Raw genomic sequence first — 23,653 nt, 5'->3', positions numbered from 1 at the left:
GCTTGTAATCCAACACTTTGGGAGGCTGAGGTGGGTGCATCACTAGGTCTGGAGTTCGAGAGCAGCCTGGCCAAGATGGTGAAACCCTGTCTCTACTAAAAATACAAAAATTAGCTGAGTGCGATGGCAGGTGCCTGTAATCCCAGCTACTTGGGAGGCTGAGGCAGGAGAATTCGCTTGAACCCAGGAGGCAGAGGTTACAGTGAGCCGAGATCATGCCACTGGGCTTTCGCCTGGTGACAGAACAATACTCCGTCTCAAAAAAAAAAACAAAAAACTGAAATCTGTAAAGTTATGAAAAGGGTCCAGTAATACATGTGGGTTTTTTTTTAAGACGGAGTTTTACTCTTGTTGCCCAGGCTGGAGTGCAATGGTGCGATCTCCACTCACTGCAACCTTCGGCTCCCTGGTTCAGGTGATTCTCCTGCCTCAGCCTCCCTAGTAGCTGAGATTACAGGCTGTGCACCACCACGCCTGGCTAATTTTGTGTATTTTTAGTAGAGATGGGGTTTCTCCATGTTCATCAGCCTGGTCTTCAATTCCTGACCTCAAGTGATCTGCCCGCTTTGGCCTCCCAAAGCGTTGGGATTACAGGCATGAGCCACCGTGCCCAGCCCCCATTAATACGTTTAATACAAAGAATTAGTTTCATATAGTTTTACTTAGCCCTACTATATGCCAGATACTTGAAATTTTGTCTTTTTGGAAGTATGAGAGTAGTGGTAGCTGGGAAGGCTGCAGGTGTAATAGAAAGAACATGAACTGGCCGGGCACAGTGGTGTCTCATGCCTGTAATCCCAGCACTTTTGGAGGCCGAGGTGGGCGGATCACCTGAGGTCAGGAGAACAAGATCAGCCTGGCCAACATGGTGAAACCCTGTCTCTACTAAAAATACAAAAATTAGCCAGGTGTGGTGGTGCAAATGCCTGTAATCCCAGCTACTTTGGAGGCTGAGGCGGGAGAATCTCTTGAACCCTGGAGGGGTAGATTGCAGCAAGCCAAAATCATGCCACTGCACTCCAGCCTCGGCGACAGAGTGAGACTCTGTCTCAAAAAAAAGAACATGGACTTTGGAATTTGACAGATTTAGGATAAAATTTCAGCTCTCACTACTTATCAGCCATATTTTCTGGGGCACATTAGAGTCTTTACTTTTTTATCTATAAAATAAACATACTACAGGCCAGGCGTGGTGACTTACACCTATAATCCCAGCACTTTGGGGGGGCTGAGGTGGGTGGATCACAGAGTCAAGAGATCGAGACCATCCTGGCCAACGTGGTGAAACCTCGTCTCTACTAAAAATACAAAAATTAGCTGGGCGTGGTGGCATGTGTCTGTAGCCCTAGCTGCTCGGGAAGCTAAGGCAGAGAGTCGCTTGAACCTAGGAGGCAGAGGTTACAGTGAGCCGAGATCACGCCACTGTACTCCAGCCTGGTGATAGAGTGAGAATCCATCTCAAAAAAATAATAATAAGCATACTACTTACTTGTTAACTATAAGAATCAGTGATTATGTTAAACACTTAGCTGGATGCCTGACACATAGCTCCTCAATAATTGGTAGATTTTATTGTTGGTAAATTATATATTTCAGCCTAACATACAATATTTGTTTGCAGGTAGAAGATGGGACATCTAGTGTAACAGTGTTATCGCATGAAGAAGATGCTATGTCATTATTTAGTCCCTCTATCAAGCAAGGTAAAACCTTTATTTCCTAATCAAAATATTGCTTTCCAGGATTGTTACTACAGACTGATCTGATATTGTTGGACTTCTAATATTCCTTTTTGTATAATTCATTATGTTTCGTAGAAAGGAATCTTTCTTAAATGATGGATTTATTGGTTATCTTTTATTGGAAAAAGCAAGTTCAGGTGATAGAATTTGCGTTTTGAATTGTTGCAACCTCTTTCCTGTTTTTACATATAAAAATAGTTTTCCATTAAAAACTCAGTTTTATGTAATAGATTTCTCACACCCTTCTACTGGGAATTATGTGAAAGGAAGTAAAAGAATGAAGGCACATAATGACTGGAAAGTGATTGAGAAAGGCCATTGTTATACTATGCCAAGGCTATAGTTATACTATCCAGGAAAAACACACTTGAAAAAAATAGGAGAAAAATACAGATGTCCAGTTGGTTGACAGTAGAGTGTTTCATCATCATAACTCCAAGTGTTTGCTCTCTGAAGACAGTGCTTTCAAGCTTATAGCTATGGGGGTTACAATTAGAAGACTATCAGTTCTCTTCATACCTGTCTCCATTGTTTAAACTATTGAAAAATGGATCCGGGCATGGTGGCTTATGCCCGTAATCCCAGCACTTTGGGAGGCCAAGGTGGGTGGATCACTTGAGGTCAGGAGTTTGAGACCAGTCTGTCCAACATAGTGAAACACCATCCCTACTAAAAAATAAAAAAATTAGGCAGGGTGCAGTGGCTCACGCCTGTAATCTCAGCACTTTAGGAGGCCGTGGTGGGCAGATCATGAGGTCAAGAAATCGAGACCATCCTGGCCAACATGGTGAAACCCCGTCTTTACTAAAAAAATACAAAAATTAGCTGGGCATGGAGGCACACGCCTGTAGTCCCAGCTACTTGGGAGGCTGAGGCAGGAGAATGCTCAAACCTGGGAGGCAGAGGTTGCAGTGTGCTGAGATCATGTCACTGCACTCCAGCCTGTCAAGAGAGCGAGACTCTGTCTCCAACAAACAAAAATTAGCCGGGCATGGTGGTGCATACCTGTAGTCCCAGCTACTTGGGAGGCTGAGGCAGGAGAATCTCATGAACCCAGGAGGTGGAGGTTGTGGTGAGCCAAGATGGGCTGGGCTCAATGGCTTATACCTGTAAGGCCGAGACAGGTGGATCACCTGAGGTCAGGAGTTCGAGACCAGCCTGGCCAACGTGGTGAAACCCCGTCTCTACTACAAACACAAAAATAAGGCATGTGTGGTACAGGGTGCCTGTAATCCCAGCTACTGGGAGGATTAGGCAGGAGAATCGTTTGAACCCGAGAGGCAGAGGTTGCAGTGAGCGGAGATTGTGCCACTGGACTGCAGCCTGGGTGACAGCGAGACTCTGTTTCAATAAATAAATAAAAATTGAAAAATGATTTAGAATAAGCTCCACTATGATTGTGTTGTGACATAGAATAAATATGAGTAAAATGTTTTAAAGTTTTCACCTGTAAAATGAGGAGATAAGGTCATTGCCTACAGTCCTTCAGATCTAAAACCACAATTTCTAAATTAAACTTTACTGGAATTTTGTTGTCATTTTCTTCCCACACACACAAGTTAAGAGAGCTGTTCTGAGGCCACTAATTAACAAATATTTAGATAACACCTGTTATATGTTGGTACTGTTTGGGTGTTGGGAATACAGTGGTGAAGACTCCACTTTGAATATGTCTGACTTAAACTCCTTATGAATGGAATAGAGAGACATAGTATAGTAAATCATTTACAAAACCCATTTAACTTTTAAAGTAATTTATTTTTTTAATTGACAAGTAAAAATACAACATGATGTTTTGGGGCGGGGGGTGTGTGTGTGTGTGTATATACATAGTGTGCCAAAATATATATATTTACTTTTTTTTAAACATTTTACTCATATTCTGTGTCACAACACAATTATAGTTTATCTTATTCTAAATCATTTTTTCAGTTATAATTTAAACAGTGGAGACTGATAGGAGGAGAATTGTTAGTCTCCTATTATAACCCCACAACTATAAGCTTCAAAGTACTGTCAAGTCTTCAGTGAACAAACACTTGGAATTATTATATATATATTTGTGTGTGTATATATATAAGTTGAATGGGCAAATCAAGCTATTTAACATATGCATTACCTTACATACTTACCTTTTGTATGTGTATGTGGTGAGAATACTTAAAATGTACTTTCAAGGCCGGGTGCGGTGGCTCAAGCCTGTAATCCCAGCACTTTGGGAGGCCGAGACGGGCGGATCACGAGGTCAGGAGATCAAGATCATCCTGGCTAACATGGTGAAACCCCGTCTCTACTAAAAAATACAAAAAACTAGCCGGGCGAGGTGGCGGGCGCCTGTAGTCCCAGCTACTCGGAAGGCTGAGGCAGGAGAATGGCGTAAACCCGGGAGGCGGAGCTTGCAGTGAGCTGAGATCCAGCTACTGCACTCCAGCCTGGGCGACAGAGCGAGACTCCGTCTCAAAAAAAAAAAAAAAAAAAATATGTATTTTCAGCGGCCAGGCGCGGTGGCTCAAGCCTGTAATCCCAGCACTTTGGGAGGCTGAGACGGGCGGATCACGAGGTCAGGAGATCGAGACCATCCTGGCTAACACGGTGAAACCCTGTCTCTACTAAAAATACAAAAAATTAGCCGGGTGTGGTGGCACATGCCTAGTCCCAGCTACTCAGGAGGCTGAGGGAGGAGAATCGCTTGAATCCGGGAGACAGAGGTTGCAGTGGGCTGAGATCGCGCCATTGCACTCCAGCATGGGCGACAGAGTGAGACTGTCTCAAAAAAAAAAAAAAAAAGAAAAAAAAGTTGGATTCATGGAAGTAGAAAGTAAAGTGGTGATTACCAGAGACTGGGGGTGGGAGAATGGTAGATGGCCAGAGGACACACAATTTCAGTTGGGAGGAATAAGTTCAAGAGATCTATTGTAAATTGTGGTTGCTACAGTTAATAATAGATACTACATTTGAAAATTCAGAGTAGATTTTAAGTGTTCTCACCATAAAAAAAAAAAAAAGTACCTGTATATGAGGTAATGAATACGTTCAGTAGCTTGATTTAGTCATTTCACAATACATACATTAAAAAAAAAACCAAAACTCAGAAACAAATTGGGTTATTTGGCCTACTTACCTATCCTGGGATATTCCCTAGCACTGGGCAAAGCATATTACTGACATTCTATTACATTTTATTTTTGGTGTTGAGGCACAGAGACATTAAGTAATTTGTCGAGGGTCATAGTGTTAGTGGTGGAGCTGGGCTTCAGATTAAAGTCTGTCTGGCCCAAGAGGCAGCTCTTAATCATTGTTCTGTTCTTCCTTTACATTTCAGAAAGATAGAAAAATATAGGTCAGGTGAGATGGTCACACCTGTAATCCTAGCACTTCGGGAAACAGAGGCAGGTGGATTGCTTGAGCCCAGGAGCTCAAGACCAGTCTGAGCAACATGGCGAAACCCCAACTCGAGGAAAAAAAAAAATTAACTGGGCATAGGGTCACGTTGCTGTAGTCGCAGCTACTGGGGTGGGAGGATTCCTTGAGCCCGAGAGATCAAGGCTACAGTGAGGTGTGGTTGCACCACTGCATTCTAGCCTGGTGGTGACAGAGCGAGACCCTGTCTCAAAAAAATAAATAAATAAATTACAAATATGTGTGTGTATTTAATTCTGTTTTTCTAATGGCATTTATATTTTTGTTTCATGCATTAATTATTAGCTTACTTAGCTATTTTATGAATTACCTGACCTTATAGTGAGCTTCCTGGGAAAGATATAACCATTTATTGATAACTTTTTTTCTATAAAAATACTTTCTAGACTTTAAACAATAAAGTACAATTTCTTGTTGCATAATCCCCTTATGACCTTAAAGTTATATGTCTGATTTAAACAGAATAGTACTTAGGTGGTCAGTAGTAGCAGTTTTTTTTGTTTTTTTGTTTTTTAAAAGACGGAGTCTCGCTCCGTCTCCCAGTCTGGAGTACAGTGGCTTGATCTCAGCTCACTGCAACCTTCGCCTCCTGGGTTCAAGCCGTTCTCTGCCTCAGCCTCCCAAGTAGCTGGGATTACATGTGCCTACCACCACACTCGGCTAATTTTTGTATTTTTAGTAGAGATGGGGATTTCACCATCTTGGCCAGGCTGGTCCTGAACTCCTGACCTTGTGATCCACGCTTCTTGGCCTCCCAAAGTGCTGGGATTACAGGTGTAGTAGTAGCAGTTTTAATTTTATTTTTCTGATTGACTTTTGTAGATGCTCCTCGCCCTGCTAGTCATGCCCGTCCTCCATCAACAAGTTTGATTTATGACTCAGACCTGGCTGTCTCTTTTACTGACCTTGATAATCTCTTCAATTCTGATGAAGATGAACTAACAGTGAGTATCTCATTAATGAACGGATTATAGTTTGTTTTCCTTGATTTTATTAATTTTTATTTTTTAGAAGTGATTTGTGACTTTAATACTATGTTTTAGCCCTGAACAATAGGAAATATTTTATAGTAAAATCTCATTCATTGATTTCTTTTTTAAATCTCATGTTTGAGTAGTCTTGCCATAATGTCACCTATAAACCTTGAGGGTTTTGTTTCTCATTTTGTTTTTACATTAGGAGGACACATGATTAACCTTAATTTGAGCTCTGCCATATGTTCTATTTTGCAGTTTTAGGAAGCAGAATTATTTTCCTATTTCATTCTGTAGTTTGAGAAATGACCCTGGAATTTACTCATTCAGAGAACACATAAATAATTGACATTATTTACTTTGTCAATTTATTAAGGAATACCAGTTCTTTTGAATTTGTTTTGCATCACAGCTATTATTATAAGACAGATACATGATATAACAAAGAGGAAAAAATAATATTTAATCTTTAACACCCATTTGCAGAGAAAAGTGAAGATAAAAGAAATTAAAGCTTAAAATGAGATTCCTTAGAATGTCAAGTCTCTGTCAAATTAATGAGTTGGGTGCTGCATTATCATAAAAGGGAATTCCTTTTCATCTGCATAAAGGTAGCTTGGAAACTTCTATGGTACATTTGGTCTTTCTTTTACTGTGTAATATGCATTTAGTCCTCTCTCAACATATATGTCTCTCTATATGTGTATATGTGTGTACATATACATATATATGCTGCAGGTACATAAACTTTTACTGTATATCCCATAGTGTAGTACATTTTAGGGTACCCTTTACTAGGCGATATATCCTTCAATGCTTTGGCACATTCATACGTTCTCTCTACTCCCATTCCTGTATCAGCTGTGGTTCCTCTGAGATAAAAAGGTTGTAGTCAGAACGTGGTCTACTTATTAATATTTATCACAAACTGTCTAACAGAAGACATGGAACTAATGTTAGCTCTGAAAACATTGGTAAGAGCTTGGAGATAGTAAACTTGTTTATTCAGTGTATGAAAACTTAAGAACCCTATTGCTTTGTCATTAGATCTTCTGAAGTTTGTACTTAGTTTTACCTGTTAACAGTATTTTTGCAGGAGTAAGGAGACTGTTAAAACAAGGTAAAAGTGTAAGAATTTTGATAGGTGGGTGATTAATTATATACGAAACTTTAATATGTTCAGCTTAAGGAGACAAATGCTTTGCAAGTATCTTTTACCAAAAAGCATTTCTAATGTTAATTACTACTTCTTATTGCAAGTTTTCTTATTTTTATTTATTTTAAGACAGACTCTTGCTCTGTTGCCCATGCTGGAGTGCAGTAGTGCAATCCCGGCTCGCTGCAACCTCTGCCTCCCAGGCTCAAGCAATTCTTGTGCCTCAGCCTCCTGCAATTCTTGTGCCTCAGCCTCCCTAGTAACTGGAATTACAGGCATGCCCCACCAGGCCCGGCTAATTTTTTGTATTTTTAGTAGAGGTGAGGTTTCACCATGTTGACCAGGCTGGTCTTGTACTCCTGGCCTCAAATTTTTTGATCTGCCTGCCTCAACCTCCCAAAGTGCTGGTATTACAGGTGTAAGCTACCACGTCTGGCCTCTTATTTTGGGTTTTAAGTTAACGTTAACCTTACTTCTGTATATTTTGAAAGTATTGGTCATTTTCATTGGAGGAACTTTTTCTTTTTAATTGGGAGGCTTACCAAATAAATATTACCAAATAAATAAGTATGAAGTCAGTGATGATCTAAGAAATGTATTATATCTTTCAACACTAGTATGTATTTGGCTGTATCACAGATTCAAAATATTACTTTTAATGAATGGGCTTTACTGTTAAGTTATGTCTGAATGATTACTATTTTAAGATCACATTGGATGTAAAATTTTAGATAAATATGCTTTTTTTAAATAGCCTGGATCTAAAAAATCAGCGAATGGATCAGATGATAAAGCCAGCTGCAAGGAATCAAAGACAGGAAATCTGGACCCGTTATCTTGCATAAGTAAGCTTCCCTCATTGGTGCTCACGATAAATTTGCAAACTTAATCTCAACAAAGCTCCCCACTCCCTTTGTTTTAAACACAGATTCACCTATTTTTAGTCATGTTAAAATGTATGTTTTTATTAAATATAGGCACTGCAGATCTTCATAAAATGTATCCTACACCACCATCATTGGAGCAACATATTATGGGATTTTCCCCAATGAATATGAATAATAAAGAATATGGTAGTATGGATATAACACCTGGAGGAACTGTTCTGGAAGGAAATAGTTCTAGTATAGGAGCACAGTTCAAAATTGAGGTTGATGAGGGATTCTGTAGTCCCAAACCTTCTGAAATTAAAGTAAGTATGTTTTTTCTAGAAAAATAATTCACTTCCTGTATTTTCTTATAGGATTAGTTTATTGCTATAGTCAAAAATTATTTCATAGTGGTTGCAGTTTTGTAGCTAAGTTGAGGACTGAATTGTTGTGTCACTATTAAGAATGCATTTAAGAAAATAATAGAATTGTATTTACATTTTATTCTGTTTAAAGAAGGGAAAAAAGGTCCAGAGCCTGTTTGAGATTTTTGTTTATTTTTCCCTCCCAGAAGATAAGATACTGAAAACCTACCATCTTTATATTGTAGGATTTTTCTTATGTCTATAAGCCTGAAAATTGTCAAATTCTAGTGGGATGTTCCATGTTTGCACCTCTAAAAACTCTACCAAGCCAATATCTGCCCCCTATCAAATTGCCGGAAGAGTGTATTTACCGTCAGAGTTGGACTGTTGGAAAATTGGAATTGCTTTCTTCAGGGTCTGCAATGCCATTCATCAAAGAGGGGTATGATTTATATTGTTATAATAGTATATGAATGCTTATACAGCTTTAATTTTTTTCATGGATTTACTTGGTATGCCAGAAAAAGAAAATTGGTTTTTGAAAATTCTAAAAATTATTTCTGGTTAATCAATTATAGTGATTGGCTGGGAGCAGTGGCTCACACCTGTAATTCCAACACTTTGGGAGGCCAAGGCAGGCATATCCCTTGAGGTCAGGAGTTTGAGATCAGCCTGGCCAGCATGGAAAACCTCGTCTCTACTAAAAATACAAAAATTAGCCAAGCGTGGTGGTGTGCCTGTAGTCCCAGCTACTTGGGAGACTGAGGCACAAGAATGGCTTGAACCTAGGAGGCACACATTGCAGGGAGCCGAGATTGCACCAGTGCACTCCAGCCTGGGCAACAGAGTGAGACTTCGTCTCAAAAAAAAAAAAAAAAGAAAAAAAAAAGGTTAATTGGGTATGGTTAAACTATTAGGAAACGTAAGACTATTATGCTGGATTTGTATTCAGAAGCACCTTTTCTTTTGGGCTGCAATTTTAAATTGCTTCCATTTTTACATTTGCCATATTTTCCACACGTGTCACATTTTAACATCTCTGACTTTGTCCGTTTCAACTCAAGGCTGAAAGAAATCTGAATTTGAGATGTCTTATAAGTGGTAGCATCTTAAAATTACCATTTTTCCCTTTTTACACATGAGTATCTCTAAAATCATTTTTTTAAATCATTTTTCTTTTACAGTCAGTAGCATCTTAGAATCAAGGAAATATACGTATTTCTAGTAAACAAAATTCATAGATAGTAAATATGGATGTCTAGGTGTGCATTAGTGTATACAGTACTTAGTAATGATTTTTGAACTTGTTGATTGATCCTTAGTCCACAACAGTCACTTAGAGTAGATATGTTAACCAGAAATAAAAATTGACTGTACTTGTAATTCTTGCAATACTTGTCCTTTCATAATTTTCTATGTAATTGAAAAACATTTGGGACGTTTTTAGTTGTATTTCATGTTACTAATATGTTCCTTTATATATGTATTTGATTTTCTTTTACCTGGTGATGATAGTGATGGAAGTAATATGGATCAAGAATATGGCCCTGCTTATACACCTCAAACTCATACTTCTTTTGGGATGCCTCCTAGCAGTGCACCTCCTAGTAACAGCGGAGCAGGAATTCTTCCTTCTCCATCCACCCCTCGGTTTCCAACTCCAAGGACTCCAAGGACTCCTCGAACTCCTCGTGGAGCTGGTGGACCTGCTAGTGCTCAAGGTTCAGTCAAATACGAAAATTCAGACTTGTATTCACCAGCTTCTACCCCATCTACATGCAGACCCCTTAATTCTGTTGAACCTGCAACTGTCCCTTCCATCCCTGAAGCACACAGTCTTTATGTAAACCTCATCCTTTCAGAATCCGTTATGAATTTGTTTAAAGACTGTAACTTTGATAGTTGTTGCATCTGTGTCTGCAACATGAATATCAAGGGTGCCGATGTTGGAGTTTACATTCCAGATCCAACGCAGGAAGCACAATATAGGTGTACCTGTGGCTTCAGTGCTATCATGAACAGAAAATTTGGAAATAGTTCAGGATTATTTCTTGAAGATGAACTAGATATCATAGGACGCAATACAGACTGTGGCAAAGAAGCAGAAAAACGTTTTGAAGCTCTCAGGGGTACCTCTGCTGAACATGTTAATGGAGGACTAAAGGAATCTGAAAAATTATCTGATGATTTGATATTATTGCTACAAGATCAGTGCACTAATTTATTTTCACCCTTTGGAGCAGCAGACCAAGATCCTTTTCCTAAAAGTGGTGTAATTAGCAATTGGGTACGTGTTGAAGAGCGTGACTGCTGCAATGACTGCTACCTTGCATTAGAACATGGGCGTCAATTCATGGATAACATGTCAGGAGGAAAAGTTGATGAAGCACTTGTGAAAAGTTCATGCTTACACCCCTGGTCCAAAAGAAATGGTAAGTATGCTAATAAAATACTTTTTTGTTTGCTTATTTCACTTTAGTTGTATGACTTTGCTTTTCATTCTTAGGAAAAAGTAATAAAGGCAATTACCCATGTAGCAAATAAAGACATTTAAAGTTGGACTTGAAACTCTTTTAAGGATGATGTTTTTAAAGGGTGAATTTCTTAGCAGTTTAGTTTAATTTCACCAATAAAAGTATGGTTATTATAAATCTGTAATAATATATTTATGTAGGAATACGAAAGGCACATTGTATATATTAGCATAACATTGCTAATGGTCTGCTTTATTCAACATTCTTTCACTCATTAAGTATTTACTGGGCACCTTATATGTGCCAGGTGTTAGCCTAGGTTCACTGTTGGACAAAGCACACATATTCTTTGCCCTTTTTGAATCTATAATTTAGTGGAGAAAATAGGAAATAAAAAAGCTTATAATAATAGTAAGAAGTAATTTGGAGAAAAAGCAGAGTAAAAGAGTAGAAAAAGACACGTATGTACTATTTTAGATGTATGGTCAGATAAGATACTGAGGAGATAGCATTTGGGCAAACTCCTACATAAAGTAGAATATGAGCTATGTAGTTAGATGAGGAAAGAGTGTTGTGTTTCAGGCAGCGCAGACACCCTGAGGGAGTATTTTGCTTTTACGAGTTTGAGGAACATTAAGGTGACTGATGTTGCTGGAATGCTTTCGGTGATAGGGAGACTGGAAGGAGATGACATTTAAGAGGTAGCCATTCACCAGCATCATTTAGAGTCTTATACACCATGTAAGGCCTTTGTGGTTTATACTAAATGTGATGGGAACCTATTGAACAGTTTTGACAAGGGGAGTAACATGATCTTTATTCTGATTGTTTTTTAAGAGATTTCTCAGCCTGGCACGGTGGCTCATGCCTGTAATCCCAGCACTTTGGGAGGCCGAGGTAGGCGGATCACCTGAGGTCAGGAGTTCGAGACCAACCTGACCAACATAGTGAAATCCTATCTTTACTGAAAATATAAAATTAGCTGGGCTTGGTGGTGGGCACGTGTAATCCCAGCTACTTGGGAGGCTGAGGCAGGAGAAGTACTTGAACCTGGGAGGCGGAAGTTGCAGTGAGCCAAGATTGTGCTATTGCACTGCAGCCTGGGCAATAAGAGTGAAATTCCCTTCTAAAAAAAAAAATGGCCGGGCGTGGTGGCTCACGTCTCTTATCCCAGCACTTTGGGAGACTGAAGTGGGCAGATCATGAGGTCAGGAGTTCGAGACCAGCCTGCCCAATATGGTGAAACCCCATCTCTACTAAAAATACAAAAATTAGCCAGTGTGGTGGGGTGTGCCTGTGGTCCCGGCTGCTCAGGTGGCCGAGGCAGAGGAGTTGTTTGAACCTGGGAGGCGGAGGTTGTGGTGAGTTGAGATAACGCCACTGCACTCCAGCCTGGGCAACAGAGCAAGACTCTCTGTTGCTATTGTGTGGAAAATAGCCTTGGGGGTTGGCAGTAGTGAAAGTGAGAATAGAAGCAGGATAAATCAGTTGGAAGGCAGTTTCAGAAGCTTAGGTGAAAGATGATGGTAGCTTAGACAAGATAGGAGGCAAGCGAGATGTAAGTAATAGGTTTTAGGTATATTTGGGAAATAGAATCTACAGGGTTTGCCGATAGACATGTAAGAAAAGATGAGGCATCAATAATAGCTTGAGCAACTGGGTGAATGATGGTACTAACTACAGAGGAGGGAAACACTGGGGAGTAAATCAGATACACATTTGGAGATAATATGTTTATATTCAGAGGAATGATTGGGTCCGGAGATTGAAAAATTTTGTGTGTGAGTTATCATCATGAAAAGCTGTGGATCTGGATGAAATAACCTATAGAGTAATTGTAGATAGAGTAGTACAAGGATGGAGCTGACATTTAGAGGTGGGGAGGGAGAAGAGGCACCAGGAAAGAAAATTGAGAAGGAGGTTGGAGGAAAACCAAGAGAGCATGGTATCCTAGAAATCAAGATTAGGGAATTTTTGTTTGTTTGAGACAGAGTCTCGCTCTGTCACCAGCCTGGAGTGCAGTGGTACGATCTCGGCTCACTGCAACCTCCACTTCCCGGGTTCAAGTAATCCTCCTGCCTCAGCCTCCCAAGTAGCTGGGACTACAGGTGCCTGCCAGCACACCCAGTTAATTTTTTGTATTTTAGTAGAGAGGAGGTTTCACTGTGTTGCCTAGACTGGTCTCGAACTCCTGAGCTCAGGCAATCCACCTGCCTCAGCCTCCCAAAGTGCTGGGATTACAGGCGTGCGCCACTGTGCCCAGCCCGGGAATATTTAGAAGAGAGTGATCATCTCTATCAAATACTATGATACATTAAGGTGAAAACTGAGACAGGCTATTGGATGTGACCACATAGAAGTTGGTGGTCACCTTGATAGGCAGTTTCAATCAACCTGATTAGAATGGGTTCACAAAAGAACAGGATGAGAAGCAAACTTAGACAATTTGCTGGGAACTTTTGCTGTAAATAGCAAAGAAATTGCATAATAGGGTTAAAACAGAGGTTTATTATTATTTTGTTAAAGGTGCATTGGGAGTGATCCTGTAGAAAGGATTTTTTTTTAAATTTAAAAGCCCAGGAGGAGTTCAAGACCAGCCTGGTGAACATGGCAGACCCATCTCTACTAAAAATACAAAAGTTAGCTGGGTGTGGTAGCATGCACCTGTAGTCTCAGCTACTTGGGAGGCTGAGGTGGGAGTATAGCTTGAACGTAGGAGGTGGAGGATTCAGTGAACCATGATTGTACCACTGCACTCCAGCCTATTTGACAGAATGAGACTCTGTCTCAAAAAGAAAAAAATGGGCATGTAATGCAGGGTTGAGTAATAATGATAGTACAGATGGAATGTTATATGGCTTCTGAAAATGAATACAGTTATATATAACAAATATGAATCTTAGTGATGCTATTGAGGAGAGGAAGAGGGAACAAGTCCCAGAAGATTACATATAGTCAGATACCTGTTAAAAATACCTCTTTAATGTATTACCGTTGATAAAGTTTTGAAACAAGCACAACTAAGTGTATTATTTTACATACACATAAAATTGAGGATATTGGTTAATTCTTGAAATTTCACACATATCGAAAAATGACCAAGAGATAGGATAGGGAGAAACATTTAATAAGATCATTTTTGGTAATGTTCTAGTTCCTAGGCAGTGAGATTACAGTTGTTCATTTTATTATTAAAGGAAATTTTTGAAATGTAAGAGAACAACACATGGACCAGTGATTAAGTTCATGTATATGACATAGTATCAGCATTTATCCAGTTATTCATTCCCAGGGACCAAATTTAAAAAGGGAAAGATATAAATAAATATCATAGATATTCAAAAAAAAAAAGGAAAGATTATTTTAAACCATATAGAGTAGTTAAGATCATAGGCTGTGGACTCAGACTGCTTGGGTTTGAAACATGACTCTAGCACTAAATACTGCCTGCTACCTTGGGCCAAGTTAGTTAACCTTTCTGTGCCTTGATTTCTTAAAATAGGGTCAATAATAGATTTACTTTACAAGGTATTGAGATAATCAGATGAAATAGTACATATAAAACAGAGTTGTTGATCCGCCCACCTTGGCCCCGCCTCAAAGTGCTGGGATTACAGGCGTGAGCCACGCAGGAGTTCAAGACCAGCCTGACCGACATGGTGAAACCCCATCTCTACTTAAAATACAAAAATTAGGGGCCGGGCGCGGTGGCTCAAGCCTGTAATCCCAGCACTTTGGGAGGCCGAGACGGGCGGATCACGAGGTCAGGAGATCGAGACCATCCTGGCTAATACGGTGAAACCCTGTCTCTACTTAAAAATACAAAAAACTAGCCGGGCGACGAGGCGGGCGCCTGTAGTCCCAGCTACTTGGGAGGCTGAGGCAGGAGAATGGCGTAAACCCAGGAGGCGGAGCTTGTAGTGAGCTGAGATCCGGCCACTGCACTCCAGCCTGGGTGGCAGAGCAAGACTCTGTCTCAAAAAAAAAAAAAAAAAATACAAAAATTAGCTTGGCGTGGTGGTGCATGCCTGTAATCCCAGCTACTTGGGAGGCTAAGGCAGGAGAATTGCTTGAACCCATGAGGTGGAGGTTGCAGTGAGCCCGCGATCCTGCCATTGCACTCCAGCCTGGGCGACAAGAGTGAAACTTGGTCTGAAAAAAAAAAAAAAGCAGTTTTTCCTCACATAGTAAGAACTCAGATGTTAGTAGTGGTAATGACAGCAGCAGGAGGATTAGTGGCACTCTTTATAATTATTTTGTTTTTAAAAACCAACTTACAAAATAATGGAAAACATTGAGCTTTACCTGGTATATGTTTTTTGAATAACAGTAAGCACTGATGTAAACAGAAAGCTGCAGACTTAAAAATGAATTTCTTCTTAAGAACTTGTCCAAAGAAAATAATTTAGTACAAGAAAGAGAGAAATGGGGCCCATGGCTCACCCCTGTAATCCTAGCATTTTGGGACGCTGAGGCAGGAGTATTGCTTGAGACCGGGAGTTTGAGACCAGCCTGAGGAACATAGCAAGACCCCATCTCTACCAAAAAGAAAAGAAAGAAAGAAAAGACTTTATATTTCAATTAAAAATTTTCAGTATTAAAAACAAATAATGGGCTGGGTGCAGTGGCTCATGCCTGTAATCCCAGCACTTTGAGAGGCCAAGGCGGGTGGATCACGAGGTCAGATCAAGACCATCCTGGCTAACATGGTGAAACCTGATCTCTACTAAAAATACAAAAAATTAGCTGGGTGTGGTGGCGGGCACCTGTAGTCCCAGCTACTCGGGAGGCTGGAGCAGGAGAATGGTGTGAACCTGAGAGGCGGAGGTTGCAGTGAGTGGAGATCGTGCCACTGCACTCCAGCCTGGGTGACAGAGCGAGACTCTGTCTCAAAAAAAAAAACAACAACAACAACAACAAAAAACAAATAATGTTGGAAAACATAAATGTGCAATATTAGAATACTTTGATTAAGTTATAGCATCCTGAAATTGTGGCAAGCTCCTGCATTAGAGCCCTTGGCATCTTTCCTCCCTCTTGGATATTCGTTTTCCAGGTATTTATGTGGATAACTCTGTCTTCTTTAAATCTTGTCAGATGTCATCTTCTCATTGTAAAAATGCAAACCCTTCTTCATGTTCTCCATCTTGCTTTTTTTCCATAGTGTTGACTATTACCTTCTAAGATAATAAAATTTATTAATTGTTATTTCTTACTTCCATTAAGTACACTCTTTGCAAAGTTCTGTGTAAAGGCAAAGATTTTTGTCTATAATCTAAACACCTAGAATAATGAACTCAGTAGATCAGGATATTAAAATAGATGTTTGGATTTGTTTATTTAGTTTTAACATCTTGAAAGAAGATATGTTTGAATGAATTTAAAAGTCTGCAAAGTATAGTTTGTGTATATATATGTATTTTTTTTTCTTTTTTTGTTTTGTTTTTGAGACGCAGTCTCACTCTGTTTAGCCGAGGCTGGAGTGCAGTAGCGTGATCTTGGCTCACTGCAAGCTGTGCCTACCGGGTTCACACCATTCTCCTGCCTCAGCCTCTTGAGTAGCTGGGACTACAGGCACCTGCCGCACACCGAGCTAATTTTTTGTATTTTTAGTAGAGATGGGGTTTCACCGTGTTGGCCAGGCTGGTCTCGATCTCCTGACCTCATGATCCACCCGCCTTGGCCTCCCAAAGTGCTGGGGTTACAAGCATGAGCCACCGCACCTGGCCGGTGTAGTTTGTATATTTTAATGACAACGTTAATTTTGTTGAAGATAGAGAAAGCTCTGTTCTAATTATAAAAAATACATACTTGCTGAACAAAAATTAAGAATACCATACAATTCACCCATTTAAAATGTACAGTTGGCTGCTTTTTAGTATGCAGAGTTGGGCAGTCATCAACACAGTCGGTTTTAGAGCATTTTCTTATTAAACCCCCTACCTGTTAGCAGTCACTCCCTTTTTCCATTCAACCTTCTTTCCTAGCTATAGACAACCACTAGTCTACTTTCTGTCTACCTAGATTTACCGCTTTTGGATATTTCATATCAATAGAATTATATACTCATATCAATAGCAGTATATACTGTATGGTCTTTAGTGACTGGCTTTTTTCACTTTGCATAATGTTTTCAAGGTTCACCTATGCTATAGCACGTATTAGTACTTTATTGCCGAATAATATTCCATTGTATGAAGATACTGTATTTTATTTACCCATTCATCAGTTGATGGATATTTAGTTTTTTCCCACTTTTTGGCTATTATGAATAATGCTGCCATGAACATTTGTATACAAATTTTTATATGGACATGTTTTATTACTCTTTTTATTTTTTAATAATTTTTTTTTTTTTTTTTTGAGGCAGAGTCTCGCTCTGTTGCCCAGGCTGGAATGCAGTGGTGCGATCTCGGCTCACTGCAAACTCCACCTCCTGGGTTCACGCCATTCTCCTGCCTCAGCCTCCCGAGTAGCTGGGACTACAAGCGCCCGCCACCACGCCCGGCTAATTTTTTTAATATTTTTAGTAGAGACAGGGTTTCACCGTGTTAGCCAGGATAGTCTCGATCTCTTGACCTTGTGATCCACCCACCTCGGCCTCCCAAAGTGCTGGGATTACAGGCTTGAGCCACCGTGCCCGGCCGTTTTTATTACTCTTAAGTGGACTCACTGAGTCATATTGTTTAATCTTTTTTTTGTTTGTTTGTTTGTTTTTGAGATGGAGTCTCACTCTTGTTGCCCAGGCTGGAGTGCAGTGGCGCAATCTTGGCTCACTCTAACCTCTGCCTCCCAGGTTCAAGCAATTCTCCTGCCTCAGCCTCCCGAGTAACTGGGATTACAGGCACCCACCACCACGCCCAACTAATTTTTGTATTTTTGGTAGAGATGGGGTTTCACCATATTGGCCAGGCTGGTCTCAAACTCCTGACCTCAGGTGACCCACCTGCCTTGGCCTCCCAAAGTGCTGGGATTGCAGGCATGAGCCACTGCACTTGGCCTTTGTTTTGTTTTGAGACAAGAGTCTTGCTCTGTCATCCAGGCTGGAGTGCATTGGGGCACAATCTTGGCTCATTGCAACCAGGTTGCAACCGACTCCCAGGTTCAAGCAATTCTTGTGCCCCAGCCTCCCCATAGCTGGGATTACAAGCATGCACCACCACACCTGACCTGTTTAATATTTTGAGGAACTGCCAGATTGTTTTCCATAGCAGCTGCACCATTTTACATAACTACCAGCAACATATGAGGATTTCATTTACACTTGTCACCTTGTTTTTCTTATAGTCATCTTATAATCAAAGTATCTCATTGTGATACTTTGTGTGAAGTAGTATCTCATTGTGGTTTCATCTGCATTTCCCTAATGACTAATAATGTTGAACATTGTTTCATGTGCTTGTTGTCCATTTGTATATCTTCTTTGGAGAAATGACTCTTCAGATTTTTTGCCCATTTTTAAAATTAGGTTTTTATGTATTTTTATTATCGAATCCTAAGAGTTTTTTTTTAACATATCCTGGATACAAGGACACAAGCCCCCTTACCACATGTGTGATTTGCATATATTTTCTCCTATACTCTGCGTTGTCTTTTCATCTTTTTTTTTTTTTTTAAGATACAGGGTCTTGCTAGTTTGCCCAGACTGGTCTCCAACTCTTGGATTCAAGCGATCCTCCCGCTGCAGCCTCCTCAGGTAGCTAGGACTGCAGGGGCCTGCTATCACACTCAGCTTCTTTTCACTTTGCTTTTTTTCGTATCTCCATAGGATGTGAAATCTTATTTCGTTGATGGTATTCTTTGAAGCACAAACATTTTTAATTTTGATGAAGTCCAATTTATTTTTTCTCTTGTTGCTTGTGCTTTTGATGTCTAGGTCAGGACCTAATCCAAGGTCTTGAAAATTTACTCCTATTACTTTTTTGAAATAACTTTTTAGTTTTAGCTCTTATATTTAGATCTCTGATCCATTCTGAATACTTTGTATATAGTATATGGAAGGGTTCTGACTTATTCTTTTGCATGTGGATATCTAGTTGTCCCAGAATCACCTATGGAAAATGTTATCTTTAAGTTATCTTGGTACCTTTGTCAAAAATCAGTTTATCATAAGCAGGAGGGTTGATTTCTGGATTTTCAGTTTATTTCTGTTGATTGATTATCCTCCATGATCACTCCTTTTTTTAAAAACTTTTATTTTAGGTTCATGGGTACGTGTGCCAGGTTTGTTATATAAGTAAAAGGTAAACTGTGTGTCCTGGGGGTCAGCATACAGATCATTTTGTCATGCAGGTAATAAGCATAGTACTTCATAGGTATTTTTTTCTGATCTTCTTTTTTCTTTTTTTTTTTTTTTTTTTTTTTTGAGAAGGGTCTCGCTCTGTTGTCAAGGCTGAAGTGCAGTGTTATGCCATCATGGCTTACCGTAACCTCGACCTCATGGGCTCAAGTGATCCTCCCACTTCATTCTCCTGAGTAGCTGGAACCACAGGCATGTGGCACCATATCTGGCTAACTTTTTGTAGAGACAGGGTTTTGCCATGTTGCTCAGGCTGCCCATGAACTCGTAAGCTCAAGCAGTCTGACTGCCTCAGTCTCCCAAAGTGCTGGAATTACAGGCATGAGCCACCACCCAAGCCCAGCCTATTAGCATTTTTAACTACTAAATAGTATTCTACTGTGAATGCAAAAGTTTATTTAAGCATATTACATATTAAGTATTGTATTTGGAACTTAGTTTCATCTAGTTCTGTATACTTTTTTTTTGTTTTTGTTTTTGTTTTTTGAGATGGGCTCTCACTTTGTCACCCAAGCTGGAGTGCAGTGCCATGATCTCGGGTCACTGCAACCCCTGCCTCCTGGGTTCAAGCAATTCTCCTGCCTTAGCCTCCCAAGTAGCTGGAATTATAGGCATGCACCACCATGCCTGGCTAAGTTTTATATTTTTTAGTAGAGACAGGGTTTCACTGTGTTGGCCAGGCTGGTCTCAAACTCCTGACCTCAAACAGTCCGCCTGCGTTGGCCTCCCAAAGTGCTGGAATTACAGGTGTGAGCCACTGGGCCCAGCCAGTACACTTTTTAGATATAGGAAATTGGGGCCTATAACGATAAATTAGGCAAAGGTGAAGAATTAGGCAAAGGTAATAAATTAAAATGGAATGATTTAATATAACTGTGCTCAAACAGGTTGAGTGGTACAACTGGACCATTCTGGGGGCCACATTTATTATATCAATATCATTTAGTGATTTTTCCTTGAGCCATTTGACATTTATGTGGAGCACCTTTCATACCCATTCTGATAGTTGGTCAGAAATGCAGGTCATAATTTGATAATCTATAAATCTTTAAGATGTATAAGCTTATAAAATATCTATGGATAATATACTTTTTAGCAGTTTGAGTAAGTTACTGTATAGTTTTTGTATTTTAGAATTGTCAAAGTCTACTTTTTTTTCAAATTAAACTTTAATAATTATAACCAGTCTTTATTCACTTTACCATAGTAGTGCTAATTATGGGATATAATTTCAATGTGAGGCAGACTTCTTTCTGGTAAAATACCTACAGCACCAAAACAGCCACCATAAATGCAAAAAGAAAGAAATTTATTTGACTAATTTATAAATTTGGTTAATCAGCTAATGAATGACTTTTTATGGAGATAAATTACAGTAGCTTTTTATTGTATGTCTTCTTGGTTGTAAGTATCTAGAAGAACCATTTCTACAGATCATCTTATAGAACTTAATACAGTTCTCTGCACAAGCAAGGGTTTAATCTTCTTGATGATGTAGACCTGAACTTCCCTATATGTGTTTTGTATTATCTTAAAATTTTATTTGTGTTGGGAATAGCAATTCTTAATTACTTTTTTTTTTTTTTAATGCTTGTAGATGTGAGTATGCAGTGCTCACAGGATATACTTCGAATGCTCCTCTCTCTTCAGCCAGTTCTTCAGGATGCCATTCAGAAAAAAAGAACAGTAAGACCTTGGGGTGTTCAGGGTCCTCTGACTTGGCAACAATTTCATAAAATGGCTGGCCGAGGCTCTTATGGTAAGTAATTTATAGTGATAAATAATGACTGATTTTATTTCAGTTCTCAGATTTCTGTGCCCAACTAGAATAAGCACATTAATTTTCTTTAAATATATTTGTGGTATATTCTTAAGGCCACTGTGGTCCAATCCTAGCTTTTTTCCCCACCATTTCAAACATTCAGCTTATTCAACTCTCCAACCCCGCTTCAAAAGGAGTGGCTTCTCTTAGGTTTGTTCTTGCACATAGGGGACTTTCCCTCAAGATTTTACATGAAGAAAGGGACATACTGCTAAGGTTTTTTTTTTTTAATGGCAAAAAAATACTTCTGTTATAAATTATTTTACAAAATTCAATGAAAAAGGGAGGCGGAGTGGGGAATGAGGGCTATACTAGTGATAAAAGGACCTAAGGTCTTCATTTAAAAATAATTACAACAAAGAAGAAATTTGCTGGTTGTGACAAGAGTAGAAAATGAATTCTCGTAATAGGTATGCAGATTTATGGTCAGCTGTGATGAAAAGACTATTGCAAATATTTGGACTATTTGTGGAAGATTATCTCTGAAAGGTGGGCTGTAATTGGAGTTTTTCAAATGTATTTGGAATACTTCTTCTTGAAATCTTTGACTTTTGTGTATGGATTTGGAATGTATTATATGTGAAAGTAATGGATTTGCCTATATTTTCCTTTTCTCCTTCTTTTAATGGCTAAATAATTTAAATCTCATTACAAAACCTCCGCCTCCTGGGTTCACGCAATTCTCCTGGCTTAGCCTCCTGAGTAGCTGGGAATATGGGTGCACGCCACCATGCCTGGCTAATTTTTTGTATTTTTAGTAGAGACAGGGTTTCATCATGTTGGCCAGGCTGGTTTCAAACTCCTGGCCTCAAGTGATCTGCCCGCCTCAGCCTCCCTAAGTGCTGGGATTACAGGCATGAGCCACCGCGCCCAGCCAGAAAATATATTTTAGTATAAACTTTTACATTATTTTAAAAACTAAGATAGTAGCTGGGCGCAGTGGCTCATGCCTATAATCTCAGCACTTTGGAAGGCCAAGGCAGGTGGGTCACCTGAGGTCGGGAGTTCTTCGAGACCAGCCCGACCAACATGAAGAAACCCCATTTCTACTAAAAATACAAAATAAGCCGGGCATGGTGGTGCATGTCGATAATCCCAGCTACTTGAGAGGCTGTGGCAGGAGAAGGAGAATCACTTGAACCTGGGAGCCGGAGGTTGCCGCCAGCCAAGATCACGCCATTGCACTCCAGTCTGGGCAACAAGAGCGAAACTCTGTCTCAAAAAAAAAAAAAAAACTAATGTAGTACATTTATTTATTTATTTCTGTGCCTTAACTGATTTTGGAGATCATTTTTATCTGCACATATAGAGATTATCTTTTTTTTTTAATGGCTATATGTATTCATGTATTCCATTGTTCTTTACATATGATAATATATTTTACGAGTGCAGTGTTTATGAACATATAGATTGTTTCCACCATTATCATTACAGCTGTATTTCAGTAATGCACAGATCCCTGGCTCTAAAGCATGGGTGTATTTTTATTTTATTTATTATTATTTTTGAGATATGTTCTGTCACCCTGGCTGGAGTACAGTGGCACAATCATGGCTCACTGCAGCCGTAACCTCCTGGGCCCAAGTGATCTTCCCACCTCAGCCTCCCAAGTAGCTGGTACTACAGGTGTGTGCCACCACACCCAGCTAATTTTTGTATATTTTGTAGAGATGAGGTTTTGTCATGTTTCCCAGGCTGGTCTCCAGCTCCTGGGCCCTAGTGATCTGCCCACCTCAGCCTCCCGAAGGGCTAGACTGTAAGCACCCAGATGTGTATTTCAAGAAAAAGAAAAAAAAAACTAACTCTCTGTAATTCTGTAATACCTTTTTTTAAAATTTATTATTACTTTTTTGAGACAGTCTCACTTTCTCGCCCAGACTGGAGTGCAGTGGCGTGATGTCAGCTCACTGCACCCTCCGCCTCCCAGGTTCAAGCAGTTCTCATGCATCAGCCTTACGAGTAGCTGGGATTACAGGCATGCATTAACCACACCTGGCTAATTTTTATATTTTTAGTGGAGATGGGATTTTGCCATGTTGCCCAGTCTGTTTTTGAACTCCTTGCCTCAAGTGATCCACCTACCTAGGTCTCCCAAAGTGCTGAGATTACAGGCGTGAGCCACCATGCCCAGCCCCTGTAATATCAATTTGAATGCCCACCAGTTAAAGTGCCTATTTTCCCAAAGCCTTGCCTAGCAGGTTGCTTATTCAGGGTTTGAGAGATTAAATAGTACAGACTGTGGGGATAGATTTCCTGGGTTTAAATTCCTACCCTGGTACTTCTTGTGAAATGCTAGAGAAATTGCTTAACTTCCTAATTTATGTTATCCTCATCTCTAAAATGAAGTTAATAATAGTTTCTGCCTTATGTTTTTTGTGAGGATTAAGTGAGTCATGACAAAGAGCTTTCAACAGTACCTAGCACATAGCTTTATCATTGTTTGCTATTATTAATTTTAAATTGCTTTTTTTTTTAATGAGAAAGATCATCGTTTTATGTGTTATAGTTTTGTTTTGTAATCTTCATGTTCTT

At 39.7% G+C, this 23,653-nt stretch overlaps 1 protein-coding gene across 1 annotated transcript in view; it reads left to right on the top strand.

The window, feature by feature from the left end:
• Positions 1–23,653, top strand: part of MED13 (mediator complex subunit 13) — a 123,876-nt gene that overhangs the window by 73,067 nt on the left and 27,156 nt on the right. The window contains exons 11-17 of the mRNA XM_023204666.2: positions 1,622–1,703; positions 5,985–6,106; positions 8,047–8,137; positions 8,270–8,484; positions 8,772–8,968; positions 10,042–10,958; positions 20,897–21,058. Of these exons, the coding sequence (XP_023060434.2) occupies positions 1,622–1,703; positions 5,985–6,106; positions 8,047–8,137; positions 8,270–8,484; positions 8,772–8,968; positions 10,042–10,958; positions 20,897–21,058 (1,786 nt within the window). The remainder of the gene's footprint in view (positions 1–1,621; positions 1,704–5,984; positions 6,107–8,046; positions 8,138–8,269; positions 8,485–8,771; positions 8,969–10,041; positions 10,959–20,896; positions 21,059–23,653) is intronic.

The sequence above is a fragment of the Piliocolobus tephrosceles genome, chromosome 16 (genome assembly GCF_002776525.5).
Source record: "Piliocolobus tephrosceles isolate RC106 chromosome 16, ASM277652v3, whole genome shotgun sequence".
NCBI classification, from domain to species: domain Eukaryota; kingdom Metazoa; phylum Chordata; class Mammalia; order Primates; family Cercopithecidae; genus Piliocolobus; species Piliocolobus tephrosceles.
The sequence above is the reverse complement of the archived record's forward strand: the minus strand, read 5'-3'. Positions and strand labels throughout refer to the sequence as shown.